Source organism: Rosa rugosa, chromosome 4 (assembly GCF_958449725.1).
Source record: "Rosa rugosa chromosome 4, drRosRugo1.1, whole genome shotgun sequence".
NCBI classification, from domain to species: Eukaryota; Viridiplantae; Streptophyta; class Magnoliopsida; order Rosales; family Rosaceae; genus Rosa; species Rosa rugosa.
Genome location: NC_084823.1, coordinates 55,533,398 through 55,556,464, shown reverse-complemented (window position 1 = coordinate 55,556,464; position 23,067 = coordinate 55,533,398). Strand labels below are relative to the sequence as shown.

The 23,067-nt window shown below is 40.0% G+C and overlaps 7 protein-coding genes and 1 non-coding gene across 14 annotated transcripts; 4 read left to right on the top strand and 4 right to left on the bottom strand.

The window, feature by feature from the left end:
* Positions 1-1,887: 1,887 nt before the first annotated feature.
* On the bottom strand, positions 1,888-3,417 carry LOC133743259 (protein PHYTOCHROME KINASE SUBSTRATE 3-like). The gene has a single exon (XM_062171127.1). It carries the CDS (start codon positions 3,248-3,250, stop codon positions 2,027-2,029), a length of 1,224 nt encoding a protein of 407 aa, XP_062027111.1. The 5' UTR covers positions 3,251-3,417; the 3' UTR covers positions 1,888-2,026.
* A 98-nt stretch (positions 3,418-3,515) lies between these two features.
* On the bottom strand, positions 3,516-7,714 carry LOC133743257 (probable methyltransferase PMT2). The gene is made up of 7 exons (XM_062171126.1): positions 7,417-7,714; positions 6,077-6,707; positions 5,717-5,927; positions 5,143-5,425; positions 4,344-4,733; positions 4,151-4,228; positions 3,516-4,071 (listed from the first exon to the last, which is right to left on the bottom strand). The coding sequence occupies exons 2-7, from the start codon at positions 6,698-6,700 to the stop codon at positions 3,840-3,842; spliced, it is 1,818 nt and encodes a 605-aa protein (XP_062027110.1). The 5' UTR covers positions 6,701-6,707; positions 7,417-7,714; the 3' UTR covers positions 3,516-3,839.
* Positions 7,715-8,861: 1,147 nt separating this feature from the next.
* Positions 8,862-10,634, top strand: LOC133745067 (pentatricopeptide repeat-containing protein At4g39530-like). Its single transcript, XM_062173062.1, has one exon. It carries the CDS (start codon positions 8,862-8,864, stop codon positions 10,632-10,634), a length of 1,773 nt encoding a protein of 590 aa, XP_062029046.1.
* A 283-nt stretch (positions 10,635-10,917) lies between these two features.
* Positions 10,918-13,052, bottom strand: LOC133743156 (uncharacterized). The gene is made up of 4 exons (XM_062170984.1): positions 12,806-13,052; positions 11,752-12,420; positions 11,568-11,666; positions 10,918-11,361 (listed from the first exon to the last, which is right to left on the bottom strand). Exons 1-4 carry the CDS (start codon positions 12,953-12,955, stop codon positions 10,996-10,998), a joined length of 1,284 nt encoding a protein of 427 aa, XP_062026968.1. The 5' UTR covers positions 12,956-13,052; the 3' UTR covers positions 10,918-10,995.
* Positions 13,053-13,156: 104 nt separating this feature from the next.
* Positions 13,157-17,229, top strand: LOC133743155 (putative pentatricopeptide repeat-containing protein At1g74580). Of its 7 annotated transcripts, none has more exons than XM_062170980.1 (5): positions 13,157-13,301; positions 13,533-15,890; positions 16,169-16,243; positions 16,326-16,407; positions 16,608-17,229. In XM_062170980.1, the coding sequence occupies exons 2-4, from the start codon at positions 13,610-13,612 to the stop codon at positions 16,352-16,354; spliced, it is 2,385 nt and encodes a 794-aa protein (XP_062026964.1). In that variant the 5' UTR covers positions 13,157-13,301; positions 13,533-13,609; the 3' UTR covers positions 16,355-16,407; positions 16,608-17,229. The 7 variants fall into 7 exon arrangements, with proteins under 7 accessions (XP_062026964.1, XP_062026961.1, XP_062026965.1 ...); XM_062170977.1 differs by having other exon boundaries at positions 16,312-16,407; XM_062170979.1 differs by having other exon boundaries at positions 13,186-13,301; positions 13,595-15,890; positions 16,312-16,407.
* Positions 17,230-18,640: 1,411 nt separating this feature from the next.
* On the top strand, positions 18,641-19,903 carry LOC133707314 (probable carboxylesterase 18). The gene has a single exon (XM_062132872.1). It carries the CDS (start codon positions 18,739-18,741, stop codon positions 19,762-19,764), a length of 1,026 nt encoding a protein of 341 aa, XP_061988856.1. The 5' UTR covers positions 18,641-18,738; the 3' UTR covers positions 19,765-19,903.
* A 223-nt stretch (positions 19,904-20,126) lies between these two features.
* LOC133707312 (pentatricopeptide repeat-containing protein At1g74600, chloroplastic) lies at positions 20,127-22,860 on the bottom strand. The gene has a single exon (XM_062132871.1). The coding sequence runs from the start codon at positions 22,850-22,852 to the stop codon at positions 20,156-20,158; it is 2,697 nt and encodes an 898-aa protein (XP_061988855.1). The 5' UTR covers positions 22,853-22,860; the 3' UTR covers positions 20,127-20,155.
* Positions 22,861-22,956: 96 nt separating this feature from the next.
* Positions 22,957-23,037, top strand: TRNAL-CAG (transfer RNA leucine (anticodon CAG)). Its single transcript has one exon. It is a non-coding gene; the product is annotated as a tRNA-Leu (tRNA).
* Positions 23,038-23,067: the final 30 nt, after the last annotated feature.

Here is a 23,067-nt window from a genome sequence, read left to right as displayed (position 1 = left end):
AGGTGGAGCTCAACATCCTGAGCCCACGTTAGGTATATTTTGCCTGCATAATCCAATGGAACAAAATCGAGTATGTTCGAGTTTGACATCCTGAAAAAGGGTGAAACAAGAACGAATTAGTTTCGGAGCTAAACTTCCATGAAAACTAATAATAATAAGATTTCCGAGCTATGCTACCAAGAAATCGATTTCCAAGAATATTTGGATTAGACCGAAACATTGATGTTTAATATGGTCACAATTTGATGCTTGCTGACGCTCTTAGTCCGAATATTATGAACACTCTTAGTTCATTGATTACGAATGCTCTTAGTTCGTTTATTATGAACACTCTTAGTTCATTGATTACGAACGCTCTTAGTTCGTTTAGCGTGAATCTCCACAATTCCGCTTATTAAATACTTGAACCCATGTTCGTTTATTTCAAATCCTACAGCAAATAAAGGAATTTAAAGACAAGAAAGCATGAACTTTAATCGTAAAAACTTACTTGTTGATTCGGGGTTTGGGTCACGCGCGTGTTGATGCAGGCGTGATGGAGCAAAGCTAACCGAGAAGATGATAAAGCGAGGTTTGCAGCGGGTCGGATGCGCGGGGCAGCAGGGGCTGCAGGTGCAAGGGCAGCAGCGAGGCTAGCTGCTGCGGGGCTGTTGCGCAAGGGTTGCAGGCGCACGGGCGTGCTGGGTGTGCGGCAGAAGCGTAGGGGCGCGTCGCTGGCGGGATGGCAGGAGCGCAAATTGCAGGGCAGCAGGCAGGGACTTGCTGCAGGGGCTGCAGGGCTTGCGGTAGGAAGCTACAGGGCTTGCGACAGGAAGCTGCAGGGCGGAAGGCAGGGCTGGGCGCAGGGTTGCGGGGTGTTGCGCGGTGGGGAGGTTGCAGAGGGGCTGCAGTGCTTGCGGGAGGAGGCTGCAGGGTTTTCGGCTAGGGTTAAAAGCTGCGGCAGTTTAGGGTTTTTTTCTTTTTTTTTTCTTAGGCTAGGGTTAGAGCTCGTGCTGATAACGTGTTTAAGGAAAATATGATTTGCAGAAAGAATTGATGGGAGAATTGTAGTAGTATTATTGATAATAGGAGCCCTATATATAGGGATTTACAGAGTACACAAAAGGTAATAGAATCCGAACATAATTAGGAAATCTCGAACCTTCTTCTATTACAACTCTAAGACTAAACCCTAATTTGAAGAGGCACACATGATGTCGACATCCTTCAACACCTTTAGATTTGTTTCTCTAATTTCATGCATTGTTAGGTATCATTATATAGCGTCATTGAAATGACAGAAGCTTTTTTTGTCGTAGTTTTTTAACCGACTCTAGTAAGTTCATCTGAGATTTCGAGCTCACAAGTAACGTGCCAATGTTGGGCTGAAAATACAGCAAAACTGCGATTAATTGGATTTGGACTGCTTGTTAGTACTTTGTGATGCATAAGCTCTCCTTGTAGGGCCTTTTGGTTTCTAGATTTGTATGCTCATAAAGATCATGAGGGAGGCAAAGGTGGCTTGTGAAAAACAGTTTCTGGTAAAGTCATTAGAAAGCTCCAAAACATGAAAGGCCACCCATTTGTAAGTCAAGAGAACAAAGATAAACTTTGAACTGGAAAAAGGTGAGAGACTTGTTGGATAAAGTATCTATTATTAATCTTTTGGTGGAAATGGCCTCAAAAGTCCGGAATCTCTTTCTAATGTTTTTCGGGCTGTTTTACCTTTACATAATTATAGATATTTTGTGGAGTGTTTTTCCGGAAATGAGTTTGTCATGTTATGTTGTTATATTGTCAATGACGTCATGCATGATCCAATAACAGTTCTAGTAAAATAACATACCAGATTGTGTAGCAAACGAAAGTAGGATCGAAATGAAAGACATAAACATGATAATCCGAAAGTAAAGCTGGTCTGATCAATTTTGGAACAATATATCATTCGCTGCAGATTAACCTACAGTTGGAAAAGTTTTACACATTTTCCCTACTTGCTTGTACAAGATAGCAACGCATGTGCACTCAAAACATTTTCACCTCAGTCTCAGATTGTAACTTTGCCTACTTCCATTGAAGAATTCAGGCTTTGATGTTGCAGTTGGTTGGCCGGCACTAATTTCTTCTCATCGTAATCTGAAACTGCAGCTGAGACAAAATTAGCTGTGACAACACTACAGTCAATGCTGGTCTCACTTGAGTCATACTTGGTGGGGGAAGCCATGGACAATCCATCAGATGCTTGCTTTGTGAACATTAATGGCTGACCGGTGCCGGTTAAGTTCTCAATCTCAAACAAATCAGAACTAGCATCACTCTCAATATCTTCATTGATCATTTCACTATTTCCAGTAGTAATTGAGTGGCTTTGAGCTTTTGGAATGGCATCCCAAGATAACATGGAAAGTCTCCTCTCTAGATTTATTGCCACTAAGTCTTCTCCTTCCTTCTTCATTTCGGATCCAAACACTTCCAGCGATTTTTGTGGCGGCTCTTCTTCTTCTAGTTTTGCCTTCTTCTCTTCTTTAGCTCCAAAATTTGTAAACTGAAAATGTTGTTTTTTGTTTGATCCTCCAAAGCTAGGGTAGCGGTGAAGAAGCTCGTGATCTTTGGCCTTAATTCTTGGTGGAGACTGCTTGACAGGATGGTGATCACTTCCAAAACTTAGTTTCCTGAAATCTCTAGCAACACGTACATTAACCTCATGAACATGAATGGATTTCTGATCTGAACAAGAACCATTGCAGCCAAAACCGGAAAATATCTTCTTTCCATTCACCTTTTTCTTCTTGTTCTGAGACTGGTTTCTTCTCCGAGAAGGCAAGAAAGCGGTTTGAATGTTCCAGCTTGCATTAGAACAAGTACTAGGAGTTCCTGGCCTACTAGTCTTTGGTTGCTTCTGTCGCTGCAGACCAGCTCTGGTGGTGTTGTTATAGTCCACAAGTACTCTTGGACTGTCATCTTCCAGCATCATGCTGAAATATCTTTCAGCGCCGAATACACTGATTTCGCCCTCCTGATCGGTCTTTTGGCTCAAGTTCAAGGCAGGAGACTTGAGCACCAAGTTCCCTTCTGCTCTGGTGAGGTAAGAAGAAAACGAGGCGTCGCGGGTATGATTAGTGTTGTTGTTAGCCTCTCTTTCCATGGTTTTTCGAGGCGCAAAAGAAAAACCGAAATTGAGCACAGAACTGGAAAATGCCAAGGGAGTGTGTGATTGTGAATGACAAGAAGCTTTTGGAGACTTTGGAGATGACTTGGTTTGTTCAGTCATAAGAACAGTAGGCCTTTGTGGCTTGTGTAGTCGCAACAGAGAAGGAACAAGGGTCCTACACTCTTAGACTTAATTGCCACCAAGCCTCCTCCTTTCCCTAAATCAAATCATGTCGTACTCTCCGTGTTTGAACTGTTTTTTACTCATTCTAGTAAGTTTGGAAAGAAAGAAACAATCCAGGTTTTGAATCTTCTTTACTTCTATAGTACATATTCTATAGCATTAGATAAATAATTAATGTATTAAATATTTAATGACAATAAGATTAAATGAAACCATTAACTTAAGCCACGAGCATTGTCAATCTACAAGTAAATGTTAAAATGAAAATGAAAACAAAACTATTAAATTAATTTGAAAGAAAATGCAGTAGAAATGTGATGCTAAGGCAAAAAAGAAAAGAAAAAGACATTCAATTAATTTAAAGGGAAGAAAGGGTGGGGGATGAACATGGCAATCAACAAAAATGCTGTAGAAGCCCTCGGCCTACGACTTGCTTGTTTGCTCAGGACAATGAAATTGTCCCCTTTTGTTTCTTTTATCTTTTCTGTTCTTTTGGTCTGTGTCTGTTTTGCTTCTTACTTCATCATTATGTGGATGTAGAATTGTTTTCACCAGCAACCCAGTACTGTTTAACCGCAAACAGCGCCTTTTCTGAAATAAGGGGGCCATCTTCATGATCCACAATTTTTGTTTTCCACCTCATTCCTCTCACTGTTCTGCTCACTTTGGCCAGCAGATCCATTTGGTCACGAATTATCACTGCTCCTTCAGGCCGTAGAATGCGATCCATCTCAAGAAGAATATCTTCAACATCACACCTGCATTGGTTTTTTCATCAGAGGAATTGCCAGAAACATTAAAATGTAGGAAAAGAGTAATCAGGGAATTGCAACTTACTTATCCTTATACAAGCTGAAAATACCATTTGCATGAATGAGGTCATATGTCCTTGGATACGTGGAGAAGGCTTCACACCTGGTGGAAGACAAAAAGATTATCAAACGAACAATATCATTACTGTTTTTCTGACTAAATGCATGCCAAACGCATCCATGGCACATTGAATAAGAACAGAATGATTGAGAATTACCAATCATGATAAATGCCTATTAATCCACGCTCAAATACGACTCCCAAAGTGTCTTTCTCAGCTATTGTGGGCATAACATTCATTACCCACAGTTTGGGAGAATCAAGAGCAGCAGCAAAACTTCCAAGACCAGCATTCATATCCATAATATTGCGATACCTTCCTGTATCCAACAATTTGTTGGTCCTCTTATATGCACTCACATGTTTCTTCCATGCCTTGTTGTCGTCCTCGAATGTATCTGCAGAGACTCCAGGGACAGATCCGGTGGATATTCTGGAAGGTAAAACCTTGAGCCTTTCGGGATATGGCTTCCATGCTGCACCACCATCCTCGTCATGACTAATAGTCTCCGGAGAAGGAGTTATGCACAATTCCATATTTTTGTACCTGGGAAACATCAAAAGTTAAATAGTAAAAATATGCATAAAAATAACTCATAACCCAAAATTTAAGAAAGAAAAAAAAAATCCTACAATAACATGAAGCAGTCTGAAATTATTTGTTATGATCTTTTAATTTTTTCTCAACTACTCAGACTGAATTCCAATGCTTCATATTGGTTACATGAATCTTATCTCATATTAATTTGGATCCACCAAATTAAGATTCTTTCTCTAGCCAACAAGACAGTCAATGCAATTCCTTTCTTACCCTTGAATGTTAAACAGACATTACACATTACATTCTCTAAGTCTAAATATCAAAGTTAAGGTGGGTGAATACAACTTTTCAGCCATGAACTAATTGGCTAACATAGTATTTGTAAAAGAGTCAGAAAATCAAATAAGTGACATACCAAACATCATCAGCATTCCTGGATTCACACATAGTAGGTTGAGGATCTTGGTCATGACGAAAGCCAGTTCGTTTTCTCCATATGGCAATTTCACCCTTCTCATGCTTCTTTTCCCAGCCAAGAAGCTTTGCAGTATCTTCGATCTTCCTCTGCTCTTCCTCAAGTTCTTCTTTAGGCCGCTGCCATGCAACAAAATTGTTCCTCCAGTTAATAGGAGGACCAGAAAGCACCCAGTAACCACCAGGTCTAAGAACTCGATCCACTTCCATCATGTACATTCCATCTGCAAAAGAAGTCCAACGATGATGTCATGTTCTAGATAATATCATCATCGTACTATTCTGATAATTATGAAGATCCTGAACTTTGTAAAATAAACGTGGCAGTGCTATATGCCATCAACATGGCAGTGTAAGTGGGGCCAAAGCTGGATTGGCAAAAGGCAAGGAGTCAAGGCAGCCTCAGCAAAGCAAAGGCAATTAACATATGTCATATGAACTTAAGGAGATACGATGGGTGTAGAGATTTTTATGTACATTAGACATCAATTTGGATTCTAATTTATTCACATTACCATTTCCACTCCATGGAATGAGGCAACGAGAACAGTGAGCCATGTCAAAGGCCCTAGAAGGATATGGCAGCTTTATAGTTCCAAGAACACCAATAACTGCCGGAACACCTCTTTCCAGAGCAAATTGAACCTGTGCTTCATGAGAGTCTCTTGGTGCGAATGACATGGCTATAACATTCTTTTTAAACAGGTAAGCACCCCAGCTGGCAACCTATGAAACATGAACCAATATGAGCATTAGATCAATTAGAAGAAAAGTATATTTATACTACAGAAATATGAAGATAAAATCAGATTGAGACAAGTATGAAAAGCCTAGCAGACTGAAAGGCGGAAAAAGAAGAAGAATATTTAAGTTACCCCACATCCAGTGTCTAATGCAGTTCTAACTATCCCATTGTCCATGGGAATCACAGCTGCAAGTTCATTGATATATGCATCTGCTCCATGAGGAAACTGTGTTCCACCACCCGGGAACCTAAAGACATTGCCCTCATATTGAATCCAGTTCTGAACAGCCTTCTCTACTGTCAGGCTCTTATAAGGCGCATTGGCATACGGTACATAGTCACGGCTTTGGGGCCACCGAAAAGGGGTCACATAACCTTTGGGTGCTGGGATAAGGCAATGCAACTTCTCTTCTTCACGAGGACAATGTCGTTCCCTGTAATTCATATTTTCTCGGGGGAAAGTCATGGCTCGCATTTGGTCATGACAAGGAGTGTAATCGATGTAGCGATCGGCGCACGGTTTGAACTCCTTGATCACTCCTTCATCAATTCCGTGATGGGTCTCATAATTCAGAGTGGAAAGGATACTGCAGTCTGTCTGCCTGGTAATCTCCACAGCTATGCTATCTCCCTTTCCAAAACCACTTCGCTGCCACGCACCCAATATGTAAAAGAAACAACAGAGACCAGCTACAATGAAAACTGATATCGAACTTCGACTTCTGTTGTCTCCTGAGTTCCCTTTTGTCGCCATGATGTGCCTGAATATCATTTTTACCAAACACCAATTAAGAAATCAAAGCAAATACAGCTGAGTAAAAAGATAAAAACAAAAGTAGGGTGGATCCTAAAATATCTTACAACATAAGTTATATGACATTTCATATTCAAACTCCACAACTACTCAACTCTGGGATATAGCCATGTGTGAGAACTAACAAATACAATAAGAAGCAGATACAAAGATCTGCAAGCCAAAGCCCATAAAACAGGTTGTGATAATAAATTGCTGATAGTGAATACTAAACTCAAATAAGAAAAGTAAACCATATAATAACAAACAAAAACAAAAAAAATCAAAAGATTGCAAATTTAACCTCAACACTAATCAAGACGATTCCTTCATTGCTTTTCTAGTAAACTTGGACAGTTATGAAACATGCCACTAGTGTAGAACCCACAATTCAAATCTTAAGAGATACAAGATTTTGTTACATGAACCTCCAAACCTACCTCTCAGCTAATCCTATCACAACTTTGTAAGCTCAATAAACACAGAATCCCAAAATTGAGTGAGAAACAAATCACCAATTGCTCAATTAACCCACACAGCATACCACAAATAAGATTCAAATCAACTAACACAACCTTTCTACCAAATCCCAGAAATAAAAGGATCAGAAAAATGCAGGGCAAACATAAAGATTGAAACTTTGAATGTAAAATCAAAAGGGGATTGAGAACCCTTACGGATCTTAGGGCCTGCAAGCTTCAATCTTTCTGGGTCCAATCAAATCAATGCTTCTTCATCCTTAATTTGAGAGAGAGAGAGAGAGAGAGAATGTGTTTGTTTGTGTTTGGGTGCAGGCGACTGAAAACAGAGGAGTACGATGAGTCCGAGGACGCGGAGTCGGTTTCTGGAAAACAGACATATGGGAATTAGTTAAGACTTAAGATCGCATGTTTTGAGGTGAATGGGGGGACGAAGACGATGATGTTGCATCCAATCACGTCCCGCCAGTTTAGTTAGTCGGGTCCCGCGGACAAGGGGAGGTTGGGGATATCCTTGAGATTTAAGCAAAGAATGAACATTGTTTCACTAATTTATTTATTTATTTCATGGAGACAAATATTTGTTTGAGAAATATGGCATGATTTGTTTAAAAGAAAATACTTGCATGTAATGAATCTAGAGTGGACTTTCTCAATTGTTGGATTTGATAATGTAGTTTAGTGTTTGAAACTTTGTATTTTTTCAGTTGGTCTATTGTGCATTTAGTACATTGGAACCATCTTTACAATAGTTTTCACCATTTTGTTAATTGTAATTGAAAAAAAAAACATAAATTGCTTCGTCAAAGTAAATGATTAAATAATTACAATTACAAAAATAGTAAATGATATTGTAAACTATAATATAGAGTTTTTATATATTCCTCAAGTACCGAGATGATCTTACAAATCCATTACAAATCTCATTTACCAAAAACTATTTTAGGGAGTCAGTTGAATATGATAGTTCAAAGTTGCTTAGTTTCAAATTTTCTAACATGCATTCTATCTCTATCTCTGAAGAGATATTTATGTTTATGTGTTACATATTTGTTCATAGACAAACTATAAACATAAAGTGTTTCTGAGCTTTGTTCTTTAATGAAGTATTTCATTAACCAAAAAATAAACATTAAGTGTCTCAATGCCAAGTCTTTTTTACTACACTTGCAAAATTTTGTAGTTCTTCCACCATCTATCCCCCTTACTTGATATGTTTAAATAAGAACAAAAACCTTTTTTTAGATCAATGAGGTGAACAACTCTTTCAAATCAGAGATTGAGAACATGGAATGATCAAGTTGGGTTGATCAAAAGCACAAAAAGTTAAGAGCCTTTATTTCACTCTCACACTCAATAAATAGCTTCACATGTTTTGAACCAAACACAGAAACCAAACCACCACTCTGCTTTGATTAATGAGACAAAGACTGACTCATCTTCTCCACCAAAACCCCAACCTCTTCTCCCCCCAAAACCTCCTTCAAATCCAAACCCAGCTCACCACCACAGGCCTACTCTCCTTAAACCCCTCATTCCTTATACCCTTCCTAAACCTCACCCTATCAAACCCTTCAACTCTTCACCACGCCACCGCCTTATTCACCCACACACAACACCTCAACGCGCCCACATGGCCCATCATGGTCCGCCGGCTCAACTTGGATGCCGACCCTTCTCGGGTCGTCTCTGTTTTCAAAGCCATGCAGAGGCTGAAACGTAATGGCCCTGTTCTTGATCCTTATGTATATGCTTCTTTGGTTAAAGCCTGTAACAAATTAATGGCTACCCGAGAAGGGAAAGCTGTACATTGTCATGTTGTTAGGATTGGTTTGGATTATAATGTGAATTTGTGGAACAGTATAATGAATTTGTATTCGTGTTCCGAGAGTTTGATTGGGTATGCGTGTAGGGTGTTTGATATAATGCCTCAGAGAACGGTTGTTACTGTTAATGGTATGGTATCTGGGTTTGTGAAGAATGATATGTTGGATGAGGGGGTTGGTTTGTTCAAGAAAATTTTGGATTGCTCTTTTGGTTTGGAGTTGAAGCCGAATTATGTTACTTTGGTTGTTTTGGTTTCCGGATGTGTGGAACTGGATGGGTTTATTGTGGGAAAGGTGCTTCATTCATACTGTTGTAAGACAGGTTTGGATTTGGTGAATGAGGTTTGTAATGCAGTGATTGATTTGTACTCGAAGTTTGGGCATATAAGTGAGGCAGCAAGGATGTTTAATGAGATGCCAGAGAGGGATTTGGTTTCGTGGAATTCGATGATTGCAGGGTATGCTGGGGTTGGTGATTGTAGAAAGGCTTTGTATTTGTTCAGGGAAATGAGAGCAGACAATGTTGGATTTGATAGAGTGTCGTTGATTAGTTTGATTTCGGCTGCTGCTAATGGGCGAGATCTTGGTATGGGGAAGGTGGTTCATGGGTATATGACAGCTACTGGAGCAGAGATCACTGTGGCTATTGGGACAGCACTGATTGATATGTATTCCAAATGTGGATCAACCAAGTGTGCTAAAAAGGTCTTGGATGAACTTCAAGACGAAAGCATTGTGCTGTGGAATTCTCTGATTCATGGATATGTCGAATGTGGTCATAATCCAGAGGCATTAGAGCTCTTCAATCAAATTCAATCAAGAAAGCTAAGGCCAGATGAAATAACAATGGTAGGATTAATCCTAGCTTGCCGCAACTCAGGGGACTTGTCTCATGGTATTGGCATTCATTCTTATATAGAGAATGACATACATCTTCAAGGGAGTATTGTACTGCAGAATGCTCTTATTGATATGTACGCAAAATGCGGGAGCATGAACCTAGCTAAAGTTGTGTTTGATAAGATGCCTAGCAAAGATGTTGTCTCATGGACTTCAATTATAGTGGGTCACGCCATCAATGGTGAAGGAAAGGAAGCGATTTTTGCTTTCAGGAAAATGTGTGCTGAGAAAGTTGAGCCGAACTCTGTTACCTTCATAGGTGTTCTATCAGCATGTGGCCATGCTGGCTTGGTTGAGGAAGGTCTGAACTTGTACGATGATATGTGCAGATTGTACCAAATCAAGCCCCGGATTGAGCACTGCGGATGCATCATTGATATGCTTGCGCGAGCAGGAAGGCTAGAGGAGGCTCACAAGTTTGTGAAGAGTATGCCTATAGAACTAAATGCAGTTGTGTGGAGGATGTTGGTTAATGCTTGTAGAGTTCATGGTGATTTTGCTAGAGGGTTGTGTTTGGTTAGTGGATTCACAGATCTAAACACACTGCATGGTGCTGAAGATCATGTTGCTTCATCCAATATTCTAGCTGATGCAGGAAGGTGGGATGATGTTCTTAACGAAAGGAGCTTGATGGCCACCAGGACAAATACAAAAGTTGCGGGTAAAAGCTCTATTAGAGACTTCCGATAGAAAATGTTAATCTATGCAGTAATGTGCATCTTTTTACCAAAGACATTATGAATTGCTCAGTTAACCGGTTCACTTCTGTTGTTAATATTGTTATTATTTCAATTGCATTGTCAATTTTCATTACCAAGTCTGACGGGAAAGAGAAAGAAAGGAGTCGAGAAAATAGTAGCCGAAAAGATTGCAACAAGTAAAATTTTAATAGCCACTGTTCTAATGTTACCAACCAAAATTGACCATGAGTCTGTTAAAGTCAGTTGAGGAATGTATATGCAAAGAAAAGATGTAGTAGGAAACTTGTATATTAATTCCATTCCTTTAATGTATCTCTTTTGAAAACAATAATGAAATCCCATAATCTCCCCTAACGGTAGTCTAAAGAACATTTTCCTCCATCATCGTCATCAGGCACAACTCCACTTATAGAAGGCCCTTGAGAAAAATTTTCATTTGAAGTTGTCTCCAATTGATCGTCAGCCACAAGATCTTTCATATCATTGTTGACATGCTGCACCCTCCCAGTTATCTCTAAGCACAAGCCTTTGGTTGGGCTCTTGTTTTCCTTCCTACCTTTCACAACAGGCTTCTTTCTGGGGCCTGGATCCACAAAGAGTGGTTGCACTTTAAGACTAGGATTCGGTTTAATACGGTTCACTTCTCTTTCATCTAGTGGCTTCAATGTTAAGCTTTCTGATTCCAGTTCAGAAACTTCATCTTCATTCAAAAGTACCTGCAGAACACGAAATGTTAAAAGGGAAAACGAGCAACCTCAGATAGTGCAGAATTCAAGCTGCACAAAGCAACAAGGAAGAAAAAGAAACTACTGTGACAAATGTACTGGAGCTAATGATGGGAAATAAGTATTTGTCCAAGATTTTTGTGCAGCATTAAATCCAACTCATTAAGCAGAGAAGTCCATTATCAAAGGTTTATTACCTTGCGCCCAAACAAATCAAAAGTCACAACTACTCTATTTCGTTTGGCCCGCTCAGCTTCTTCAATTTGCTCCTGCTTCTCTTTTAGACGTTCCTTTTCCTGTAAGTAACAATAAATGAGATGCAAGTGAATTTAATAAGTACACACAGGTATACACACACACACACAACAGAGAAATACCTACCTCCTTTGATAACCAGCTGTTCCCCTCAATTTCAAAGTAGTCACTTTGGTCATCAATCACTGTTGTACGGGCTGCAGAGTCTCGATCATACTCAACGAGTCTCTTTGCATAAGCTTCAGCTGCTGCCTCAGCATCTGACACCACAGGAGTGAAACTCTCATCCAGACCAGCATAAGTGCTCCCTTCCCTCAGCACAAGAGCTCCACAAAAATTGCAAGGTCCCTCTCCCTCTTGTTCACACACTATCTTCCCACATGATAAACAATTACTCACAAGCCGGTGGCGACGTGCTTGGCACGTGCATGGCTTCCCCTGCTGGAATACAATTGATCCTTTAGCAGCCTCCGCAAGCGAAACAACTTTTCCAGCCTTCTTCTTCTTAGAATTACTTTGGTTTGCATTATTTGTGGTCCTTGACTCACTGGCCTGAGCCGGAAGAGGCTTTCCCTGAGAGCTAGAAGCTTCCTGATGACTAGGTACTTTAGCCACTTTTGGCGTTTTCAGTTGTTTCTTGGTTCCACCTACAGAAAACTCATTCGATGGTGGCTTAACATATGCATGTAAACTCGAGGCTGGAACATCCGGGGTGCTGCTGCAAAGATCTGAACGACCTCTTTTCTGGAGATACTCCTCAATCACAGATTTCCCCACCTCCTGCCCTATTATGTTCTGCATACAAAAACAACACTAATCTTACAAACTACCATAAATCAAACTTCAGACAACTAAGTAGTACATTCTGATTCTTCTAGTAAAAGCAACATATAAGGGTACAGAAGCATTTCTAAATGTAAAGAAACTACAGAAACCAGTATCTTTATTCTATAGAGTCACTCAATATATATACATTCTAAAACAACAACCAACACTGCAAAAGGAAAACCCCAATTGCCCAAATCACATTGAACGGTTCCTCATCCAAACCCTAATTCAAGAACCAAGATCAAAATCCAATTGGTAAAATAAAAAGTTCATACAAACTGAAACCCAAAACCAAAAAGCACAAATCTTTAGCAGAAAAAGAAAGAATCAAAGACAAAGTTTGAGGCTTTACATCAAGGTATTCTTTAGCGTCTCTGGGATCAGCTAGCTCACAGTAGGAGACTAGACCCGAAATCATATCCCGATCCAAGCCCAAACCCGATTCCATCTTCTGGCATAGATCCACCAACGCCTTCTCTAGCCATTGACCCGACTGACCCATCTTCCCTTTCCGTTCTCAAAGTCTCAAACTTTCTCTGAAACCAAAAAATCCCAGCTTTGATTTTGGGGTTTTAGCCCCTGATATTCTGCAACGCAGGACCATGAGGCCTCATGTAGCCTATATAGGTGATCTTGCCACGTCAGAATGAGGAAAGTAAAATGTGGGTCCCACACTGATGACATGGCAATGTGATACTTACACTCCCTGCTACTTTCTTCTTCTTCACCTCAATTTCCCAGTTCAAAACCCTAATTGCCCCAATTTGAACCTTATTTCTCTGTTCTTGGAAAACCCATATTCAGCTACACGTAGCATTCCAACGAGTTGGGGAGCTTTTACTTTTCAGGTAAATACCCTTTATCTGGTGATTTTTCACTTTTTATCTATCTGTTAAAAACTATACAAAGTGAATTTTAGGGCTCTTTGGTTCTGAGAGAACACAAACAATGAAGCTTTTCTCTTATTTATGTTCAAAGATTGGAACTTTAACTTTCAAGAGTTTTGTTTTAGTTAGCAAAATAATGATGATTTTTTCTGTGTAAATTTAAAATGAGTGATAGTAGTATTGTGGTTTCAGGATAGCTAAACCCTGAAGCTAACTTCTTCTGGGTTATGGATTTTATTGCTAGAGTCTATCAGTTATAGAGCTTTGGGATGAGTCGGGCTTTACTTCCTAAGCATATTTCTGCTGTTGTGAAATGTCAAAAGGATCCTCTCAAAGCGCTTGAGATGTTTAATTCGGTGAAGAAGGAAGATGGGTTTAAGCACACATTGTCAACTTACAAGTGTATGATTGAGAAGCTTGGGTTTCATGGGGAGTTTGAAGCCATGGAGCATGTGCTTGCCGAGATGAGGATGAATATCGATAACAGGTTACTAGAGGGAGTGTACATTGGGGCCATGAGGCATTATGGAAGGAAAGGAAAGATTGAAGAAGCTGTGAATGTGTTTCACCGGATGGATTTTTATAATTGTGAGCCATCCGTTCAGTCTTATAATGCAATCATGAATATACTGGTTGAGTATGGGTATTTCAATCAATCCCATAAGGTGTATATGAGGATGAGAGATAACGGGATTACCCCAGATGTGTATACTTATACTATACGAATAAAGTGTTTCTGTAGGACTAGTAGGCCTCATGCTGCATTGAGGCTCCTTAATAACATGCCTTCACAGGGGTGTGAGTTCAATGCTGTTGCATATTGTACAGTCATTAGTGGATTTTATGAAGAGAATTATCGGATAGAGGCATATGAATTGTTTGAAGACATGCTTGGGCAAGGTATATGCCCTGATGTTACCACATTTAATAAGCTTATACATACCCTGTCCAAGAAGGGGGATGTCCAAGAAAGCAAAAAACTTCTCAACAAGGTTCTGAAGAGGGGAGTGTCTCCAAATTTGTTTACACTTAATATATTCATTCAAGGGCTGTGCAAAAGAGGTTCCATTGATGGGGCTGTCAGAATGTTAGATGGTTTTGTGAAGGAAGGTCTGACTCCAGATGTTGTCACGTATAATACATTGATCTTTGGTTTGTGTAAAAACTTCAGGGTTGAGGAAGCAGAGTCCTATCTGCGTAAAATGGTGAACAATGGATTTCAGCCTGATGCCTTTACCTACAACAGTATTGTTGATGGATATTGCAAATTGGGCATGATACAGAAAGCAGAAAAGATTCTCAGTGACGCCATCTTCAAGGGGTTTGTGCCTGATGAGTTCACGTATTGCTCTTTAATTAAGGGGTTTTGCCAGGATGGTGGCATAGAACGTGCCATAGCAGTGTTTAAGGAGGCATTGGGCAAGGGATTAAAGCATAATATTGTTCTCTTTAACACATTGGTAAAAGGGTTGTCACAGAATGGGCTTATCTTGCAAGCCTTACAATTAATGAATGAGATGTCGGAAAATGGTTGCAGTCCCAATATCTGGACTTACAATTTAGTTATAAATGGGTTGTGCAAGATGGGTTATGTTTCTGATGCCAGTAGACTTGTTGATGATGCTATTGCCAAAGGTTACCTTCCTGACATATTTACGTTTAATACAATAATTGATGGTTACTGTAAACAGTTGAATCTGAATAATGCTATTGAGTTAATAAATAGCATGTGGAATCATGGTGTTACTCCTGATGTGATCACATATAATACTGTGTTAAATGGCCTTTGCAAGTCTGCAAAATATGAGGATGTGATGTGCACTTTTCAAGCGATGATGGAGAAAGGGTGTGTTCCTAACATCATTACGTATAACATACTTGTAGAAAGCCTTTGCAAAGCTAGGAAAGTAAATGAGGCCCTGGACATGCTACAGGAAATTAGGAACAAGGGCTTGACTCCAGATATTGTTTGTTTTGGCACATTGATGAGTGGTTTGTGCAGCAATGGGGATTTGGGTGGAGCATACCATCTATTTAGAAGAATGAAAAGGGAATATGATATATCACCTACAACAGCAACATACAATATCATGATCAATGCTTTGTGTGAAAAACTAGAAATGAGTACTGCAGAAAAGCTTTGTTGTGAGATGTGTGACAGTGACAGTAACAGTGTGCCGGACTGTTTCACGTACCGTGTCATGATTGATGGTTTCTGCAAAGCAGGAAACACTGATTCAGGGTACAATTTCCTCCTGAAAAAGATTGAGAAAGGGTTCATTCCAGCATTGGTGACATTTGGAAGAGTCCTAAATTGTCTTTGCATGAAGCATAGAGTTCATGAAGCTGTTGGTATCATCCACCTGATGGTCCGCAAAGACATTGTTCCTGAGGTTGTCAATTCAATATTCGAGATTGATAAGAGGGAAATTGCAGCACCTAAGATTCTTGTAGAAGATTTATTGAAGAAGGGCCATGTAACTTATTCTGCTTATGAACTTCTATATGATGGAATTAGAGATAAAAAGCTGGTCAAGAAAACAAAGAAAGGTTCCACACCACTTACTGCAACTCGACAACAAACTTAGTGACTGTTGAAAAGATCCTTTTTTTCATTTAGGTAGCATACTTCTTGATATGGTGTAAAACCTAGTGACTCCAAAAGCTTAAGTAGCAAGCTTTTTTTAGTTTTTATCAGTGCTCTGGTAGCTTCTAAGAGTAAGTTACTCCTGAGCTATCGCTCTTGTTCATATTTTTATTCTTGAAGCTTAATTTTGTTTTGCATAGTTTGCTTAGATGACTGAAGAATTGCTATTTTCCATTTACAGCCTTATTTGTCATGGACTTTGCAGAGACATTGAGTATTGGCATTTATCTTGTTTTCACGACCAAATATACACCTGGTAACCTTTTATACTTCTTCTACGTAATCCCAAGTTAAATGATTTTGAAAATGACTAGATTCCTTTAGCTGGTATGTTACAGGAACTGCCCCAAGAGTGCCATGCTTATAATGACGATAATTTAGCTCCTTTTTTTGCCTCTGTATAACAGGAGGAAGCATGAGGTTGGTTATTCTGGCTTTAGTCTTCTTGTTCTGTTTCTTAATTTTCTGATTTTTATCTGTGCATAATTATTTTTCCATCATGATTTTCACATGTTTTTAATTGCTGAATCCTGGTTCTCTCATGGACGATCTTATGAAAGTATCATGATTCTCATATGTTATTTCAGGTTTTAATTCAGAATGTGTTGGCTGTCATGCAGGAAATTAATGACAGAAGAAAAATGAGAATATGTGAAATTATGTGGCCTTTGGTTTTGGTTCCAAATCTACTGTCTGGTTCTTTGAGCAAGCACATCATGCAGGATCTTTTTGGAGAGACTACTCTTTATTGGATCCACATGCTCTATCTTATTATGAATATGTCAGAGAAGTTATGATTATGTATATGAGCGTATTACAGAGTTCACAACAGGGAATACAATATTTGCTTAAAGCCTGCCATGCTAGCAGGAAGGTCCGAGAATATGGTGTCTGTGAGTTAATCATGTTTCTGGACAGAGGAGAAGTGCAGGAGGATCCAAAGACAAGCTTGTGATCATAAAGAATGATGAGTCAATTGTTAAAAAGGAAATCTCCTTGTGACAGGATATACAAAATAGTAGTTGAGAGTTGAGACTCGAGAGAAGTTCAATTATCATCAGAGTGAATGTTGATTCTCCAAATGAAGGAAAAAAAAAAAGACAGAGTGAATGTCGATTTTCATTCTAGGAGTTATATTTCTATTTATACTGGAGAAACAGAGGCTGTAGGAATCATGGGGATTGATTTTGTTAAAAACATCTGTATTTTAATACATGCCTTGCCAGAAGTTGAAAGGATCTATTATCAAATTTATCAAAATTGGCTGATCAGGGTATGGTAAAATCTTCGAGTATTGCAATTCAAAAGTTCCAATGTTTAAAATCGCAGCTTGATAAGTAAAAAGGAGCATGATATTTCTGTTCTATTCATCTTGTTAAACCACGTATCTAACAAATCGGAAGTTGGAATAGCTTGATGTTAGACCACCTTCTTCCAAGAGCCGGCTCTAGTGTTACACTTCTGCATGAAAGTGTAATGTTCCTTTAAATAATCAAATGTATGATCAATAAGAAAAAGTCTCCCGCGTTTCCTTCCAAAGTTTCTCAATAACTGGTCTGACTCCATGACTTCCTTCACTACCATAATTTTTCACCCAAAGCCTGTCCTTGCCAAAGTCGCATGTCGTTGTTTTTCACTTTTTCACCAAAATTTCTCCACCATCAAATAATGATTCTTAAGCACTTCTCGAACTGACGCAATTCAAAAATTATTACGCACATTTTTTTTACAAATTTCAAAGTCAGATTACAATAAAATTTATTCGAAGTTTCGTTATTCCGTCAATTGAAATAAGTTCTAAAAATCATGCTCTACTAATGGTGAGAATCGTGAGATTATTGTACCAGAATTTTTTTTTTTTTTTTTTTAAAGTGTTAATATGATTGAGAATGTTTAGAATTAAACCCTAGAATGTTCGGCATGCTTTGTAACATTCTAAATCTTGTTAACACCTTTTTTTGACATGACCTCTTTGGCTTAACCAGGTTTTCTTTTTTAACATATTTAAACATAGTGTCAGTGGCATCCAAAGAACTGTAAAGCTTGCCTGTAATTAATTAAAGAAAAATTAAAAGGAAATAAGTTAAATAAGATTCATTTAATCATTTCATCATCGATGCCTCAAAATGATCGGAATACAGAGAATGTAAAATGGAGGATATTTTCCTTGACACTACAGTAGATAGATCAATATCTGGACCACAATTGAAAAATGGGCCACTCTAAATGGGTTCAGTACTTATGGGCTCATGCATAACTATTGGGCTAGTACACTAAGGTAAGTTGAAGGAATGATCTCTATATGAGGGTTAAGGTTGATGTAAAATGTAGAACAGTAAGAGAGAAAAAGTTCTGAAACTCAAAGCACAATGTTGCTAGTTTTGTTCATCTGTTCTTGCTTCATTTGCTACTTGTAGCAAATTAATCAAATCATTTAAGTTGTGATTTTGATTGTATTTTGTTTAAATACAAAGTAGAAGCAATCAAAAATCTCAACACATTGCCGTCGACGCCTCTGCTCAAACTTCACCGTCAACCGTCGCCTAATTAATGAACTTGCTAGGCTACCAACCCCCAACCCACCCCCCCCCCCCCCACAACAAACAACAAAAAACAAAACATTAATTTTTTGCATAATAAAACGTAACCTTTCTGATCCAGTTAAGTTGTTTCCACAAATCTGATACACAACTTTGACGTGCAATCTCTTTCACTGAATCACTGGTGTCCACTGAAATCAATTAATTTTCAATGAACAAGATGGCCAAAATCCAAAGCTCACCAGATCTGCCATGGACCGTCAGCCTTTTCATCTCCGCCGTTTCCTTCGCAGTCGACACCTCTTGCCGCTCAAACTTCACCGTCAACCGTCGCCTCTGGAACTTGCTCGATTACAAACCCTCTCCCTTAACAAAACCTCACAGAAACCTCAAGAGCTCCGACGTCGTCGTCGTCGGCGACGGCCCTTCCCGCAACCTCTGGTTCCGCCTATACACTCCCACCGCCGCAACCACCAAGAAGCTCCCCATCATCGTCTTCTTTCACGGCGGCGGGTTCGCCTTCATGTCCGCCAGTTCAAAACTCTACGACGATTTTTGTCAACGCCTCGCTCGGGAGCTCCCCGCCGTCGTCGTCTCCGTCAACTACCGCCTCTCGCCGGAGCATCGATATCCCTGCCAGTACGACGACGGATTCGACGTCCTCAAGTTCATCGACGGCAGCGGCAGCAGCAGCAGCTGCTTGTTCGAGGGCGCCAATCTCGGACAGTGCTTTCTGGCCGGGGACAGCGCCGGCGGGAACATAGCGCACCACGTGGCGATCAGAGCCAGCGGGCACGAGTTCCGGCAGGTAAAGGTGGTGGGAATGTTGGCGATTCAGCCGTTTTTCGGCGGAGAAGAGCGGACGGAATCGGAGACGAGACTGAAAAATATGCCGCTGGTGAACATAGAGCGGACGGACTGGATGTGGAAGGCGTTTTTGCCGGAGGGGTCGGATCGGGACCATCCGGTGGCGAATGTGTTCGGGCCGAACGCGGTGGATATATCGGGGGTGGATTTTCCGGCGACGGTTGTGTTTGTTGGGGGCTTGGATCAGTTGCAAGATTGGCAGAAGAGGTACTACGAGGGATTGAAAAAACGCGGGAAACAAGCGGAGCTGGTGGTGTTTCCGAATGCCATTCACACTTTCTATGCTTATCCCGAGTTGGATGACTCTTCTGTGTTTATTCACAAAGTCAGGGATTTCGTACAAGCGCATGCAACTGAAACTCAACATTAATCAAATCTCACTCATCAAAATTATTCCATGCACGTCTTTTATTAGATAATCTCAATCATTGATATTATATTATCAATAATAAAAAAGTGTATTTAATGTTATCCAGCTGTTCATTCGTGTTGGTGCAAGTGTACGTCGGTGCTCTGAATCCTCTTATATTATTTTTTTATTTTCAATGGCAATACAACGTGAAATGAGGTGGGACGTATGTAATATTGATCAAAGAGAGTAAACAGTATGCAGAACAAAGTGAAAAATTTTGTGCATCTTATTGTTTGCGTTTCGACTTGCTGATTCTTACTTTGTTGTCCAAATTTCACTGTAATTTTGATATGAAGCTTCAAAGCTTTGAAGATCAAAATCATTCACCTGTGAGAATCACAATACAATTCTAGTTCACACTAATTAAGCTCCAACCAGGTTCCTTCCTCATACAATTTCCCCTCATCTGGTTTCTAATCTGCTCGGCTTCTTCCCACAGGCCCAAATCTGCACACATGTTTGAAAGGGAAACATATGTGCTAGCATCATATGGCTCCAAATCCATAATCTTTTTAGCTGTTAACTTTCCAAGCTCTACATATCTATGCATCACACAAGCAGCAAGCAGTGTTCCCCATATTAAACCGTTAGGTTCAATAGGCATATTGATAATGAACCTCTCAGCCTCTTTCAGCCTCCCTGATCGGCCAAGAACATCAACCATACAGGCATAGTGACGATAACCAGGCTTAAGTCCATAATCAGCAGCCATTGAATTGAAGTAGAAATAAGCTTCTTCAACCAATCCGTTATGGCTACAAGCAGATAAAACTGCAACAAAAGTCACTGAATCAGGTTTGATTCCTTCTTCCTTCAAAAGCTCGTAGCCTCTTAAAGCCTCTGCACCTTTCCCATGCTGAGCATAGCTTGCAATCATAGCTGTCCAGCAAATTAAGTCAGGGTTCTCGATTTGATCAAATGATTTCCGGCAATCTTCAATGCTTCCACATTTTGAGTACATTCTCACTAGTGAGCTCCCAACAGAAACATCTGAATTCAAACCAATTTTTGTGATGTGGGCATGCATTTGAGTTCCAATACTTGGATTATTCAAAAGTGCAATGACCCCAAGAATGGATGAAATTGTGAAGGAATCAATGGTCAAATCAGCCATCAGCATATAATGGAACAGCAAAAGTGCCTCTTCAATGCACCCATTTTGGGCATAACCTGAAACCAGTGAAGAACATGCAACTTCATCCTTTTGAGGAAGCATATCAAACACCCTCCTTGCCAATTCTAGAGCACTGCATTTTGAGTACATGTTCACAATTGCACCACCAACAACTACATCTCTTCCAACTCCAGCACGAAGAGCATGACCATGAATTTCCTTACCAATCAGTAAGGAACGAGAAGCAGAACATGCAGTTAGAATTGCAGCTAAAGTCATCTGATCAGGTATTATTTCTTTGTATGGCATCTCTCGATATAACTGAAGGGCTTGATCTGCAAAGCCATGTTCTGAAAAACCGGCAATCATTGAAGCCCATGAAACATTGTCTTTGTCACGAATTTGCTGAAATGCCTTGTAAGATTCCTCTAGACTATCGCATTTCGAATACATTGTGGAAAGTGAACTACCAACAGAAGCGTCAAAGGCCAACCCAACTTTAAGAGTGTAGCTATGTATCTGCCTCCCTACACCTAAATAGTCTATAATACTCAAGACACTAGAAGTAGAAAACTTATCTGGTCTCACACTTTCCTGTAACATTCTCTGGAAAACTCCAATTGCGCTTTCAGGACTTTGATTCTGCGCAAAAGAAGATATCATTGCAGCCCATGTACCCAGATCCTTTAAAGTTCTCATCTCCCTGAACACCATTTCAGATACATCAACTGCTCCTATTTTTGAATACGCATTAATTAAAGCGGATCCAACTTCTGCAGCTGAATAGAGCCCAGATTTTAATATCAGTGAATGGATTTGGATTGCCTCTTCACTCATGGATGGTTTAGCACATGCAGTGAGTACGCTAGTAATAGTAAACTTATTTATTTCCTCTCCCATTCTTCTCATTTCTCTGAAAAACTTGAGGCCAGAGATAGAATCGCCCTTCCCCACAAAACCAGAAATGATGGCAGTCCAAGACACCACATTACGTGTTGGCATACGGGAGAATTCCTTGACAGCTTCATTCATGTTTCCACATTTGGAATATAAGTCTACAATGGCAGTCCCAACAAACACATCTTCTGCACCACGCTTAATTACCCACCCTTGGACCTCCCTCCCAATCCCAATTTCACCAAGTGCAGCACAGGCAGTCAAAACACTAGAAAACGTAAAGCTATTCGGCAACAAAAACCCACAACACATTTGTCGAAAAAGGTCCAGCGCAACTCCGTTCTCTCCATTTCTCACAGCCGCAGAGATAACACCGTTCCAAATCACAACATTCCAACACGAAACATCACGAAACACCCTCAAAGCATCCTCAAAGCTGCCACTTTTGGCAAACAGGTCTATCATTCCAGACCGAACATAATCACTACTAAAGAACCCATTTTTCATTGCAAGCGAATAAACCTGCTCACCCAAACTAGAAGCTTGCAAGGCAGTGCAAGCCGAAAGAACACTCCCATAAGTAAACTCATCAGGCTCAAAACCCGAACAACGCATCCTGCAGAACACTCCCCATGAATTCTCAAACATCGAGCTCCTGTTATAACCCGAAACCATGAAATTCCAAGAGATCACATTTCTATCAGGAATTACATCGAACAGGTGGAGTGCATCTGCCATGGAACCAGATCTACAGTAGCAGTCAAGTAAAGAGTTCGCAATGGCGACATTGGATGGGAGTAAATCGATTCTGAGAGAGTGGGCATGTAAGATTCTAGTGTTTGTAATAGTGCAGTGAGTTGATTTTGTGTAATCATTGAGGAATTGGAAGGGGTCAAAAAGACTGGGGGAAAATGATGGGTTTTTAACGGCGGCAAGGGAGGATATGGATTTGAGAGTGGAGAGTGAGATTTTGGGATTGAGGAGAGATTTCATTCCGATTCGTGTAAGCATTTGGGATTTTGGGTAGATTATCATTTTGAAGAAAGGCGGGAAAGCAGGTATATATATATAAACTCTCCTTAATCTGAATCTTGTTTGATGACGTATAATAAGTCTCTAACCATATGAATTGACAACAAGTCAAGATGGCCGAGTTGGTCTAAGGCGCCAGTTTCAGGTACTGGTCCGAAAGGGCATGGGTTCGAATCCCATTCTTGACATGCATTTTTTCAATTTTCAATTTTTTTATT

Bases quoted from the DNA above. Each gene is read 5' to 3' on its own strand.
- LOC133743259 (XM_062171127.1), bottom strand. From the start codon at position 3,250: ATGACTGAACAAACCAAGTCATCTCCAAAGTCTCCAAAAGCTTCTTGT.
- LOC133743257 (XM_062171126.1), bottom strand. From the start codon at position 6,700: ATGGCGACAAAAGGGAACTCAGGAGACAACAGAAGTCGAAGTTCGATA. The intron at 5,928-6,076 runs GTAACTTAAATA...CATGTTTCATAG, and splicing joins CATTAGACACTGGATGTGGG to GTTGCCAGCTGGGGTGCTTA. The intron at 4,229-4,343 runs GTAATTCTCAAT...GTCTTCCACCAG, and splicing joins ATAGGCATTTATCATGATTG to GTGTGAAGCCTTCTCCACGT.
- LOC133745067 (XM_062173062.1), top strand. From the start codon at position 8,862: ATGGTCCGCCGGCTCAACTTGGATGCCGACCCTTCTCGGGTCGTCTCT.
- LOC133743156 (XM_062170984.1), bottom strand. From the start codon at position 12,955: ATGGGTCAGTCGGGTCAATGGCTAGAGAAGGCGTTGGTGGATCTATGC. The intron at 12,421-12,805 runs GTAAAGCCTCAA...TTTTGTATGCAG, and splicing joins ACGCTAAAGAATACCTTGAT to AACATAATAGGGCAGGAGGT. The intron at 11,362-11,567 runs GTAATAAACCTT...CGTGTTCTGCAG, and splicing joins TTGATTTGTTTGGGCGCAAG to GTACTTTTGAATGAAGATGA.
- LOC133743155 (XM_062170977.1), top strand. From the start codon at position 13,610: ATGAGTCGGGCTTTACTTCCTAAGCATATTTCTGCTGTTGTGAAATGT. The intron at 15,891-16,168 runs GTTCCACACCAC...TTCCATTTACAG, and splicing joins GGTCAAGAAAACAAAGAAAG to CCTTATTTGTCATGGACTTT. The intron at 16,244-16,311 runs GTAACCTTTTAT...AGATTCCTTTAG, and splicing joins CACGACCAAATATACACCTG to CTGGTATGTTACAGGAACTG.
- LOC133707314 (XM_062132872.1), top strand. From the start codon at position 18,739: ATGAACAAGATGGCCAAAATCCAAAGCTCACCAGATCTGCCATGGACC.
- LOC133707312 (XM_062132871.1), bottom strand. From the start codon at position 22,852: ATGATAATCTACCCAAAATCCCAAATGCTTACACGAATCGGAATGAAA.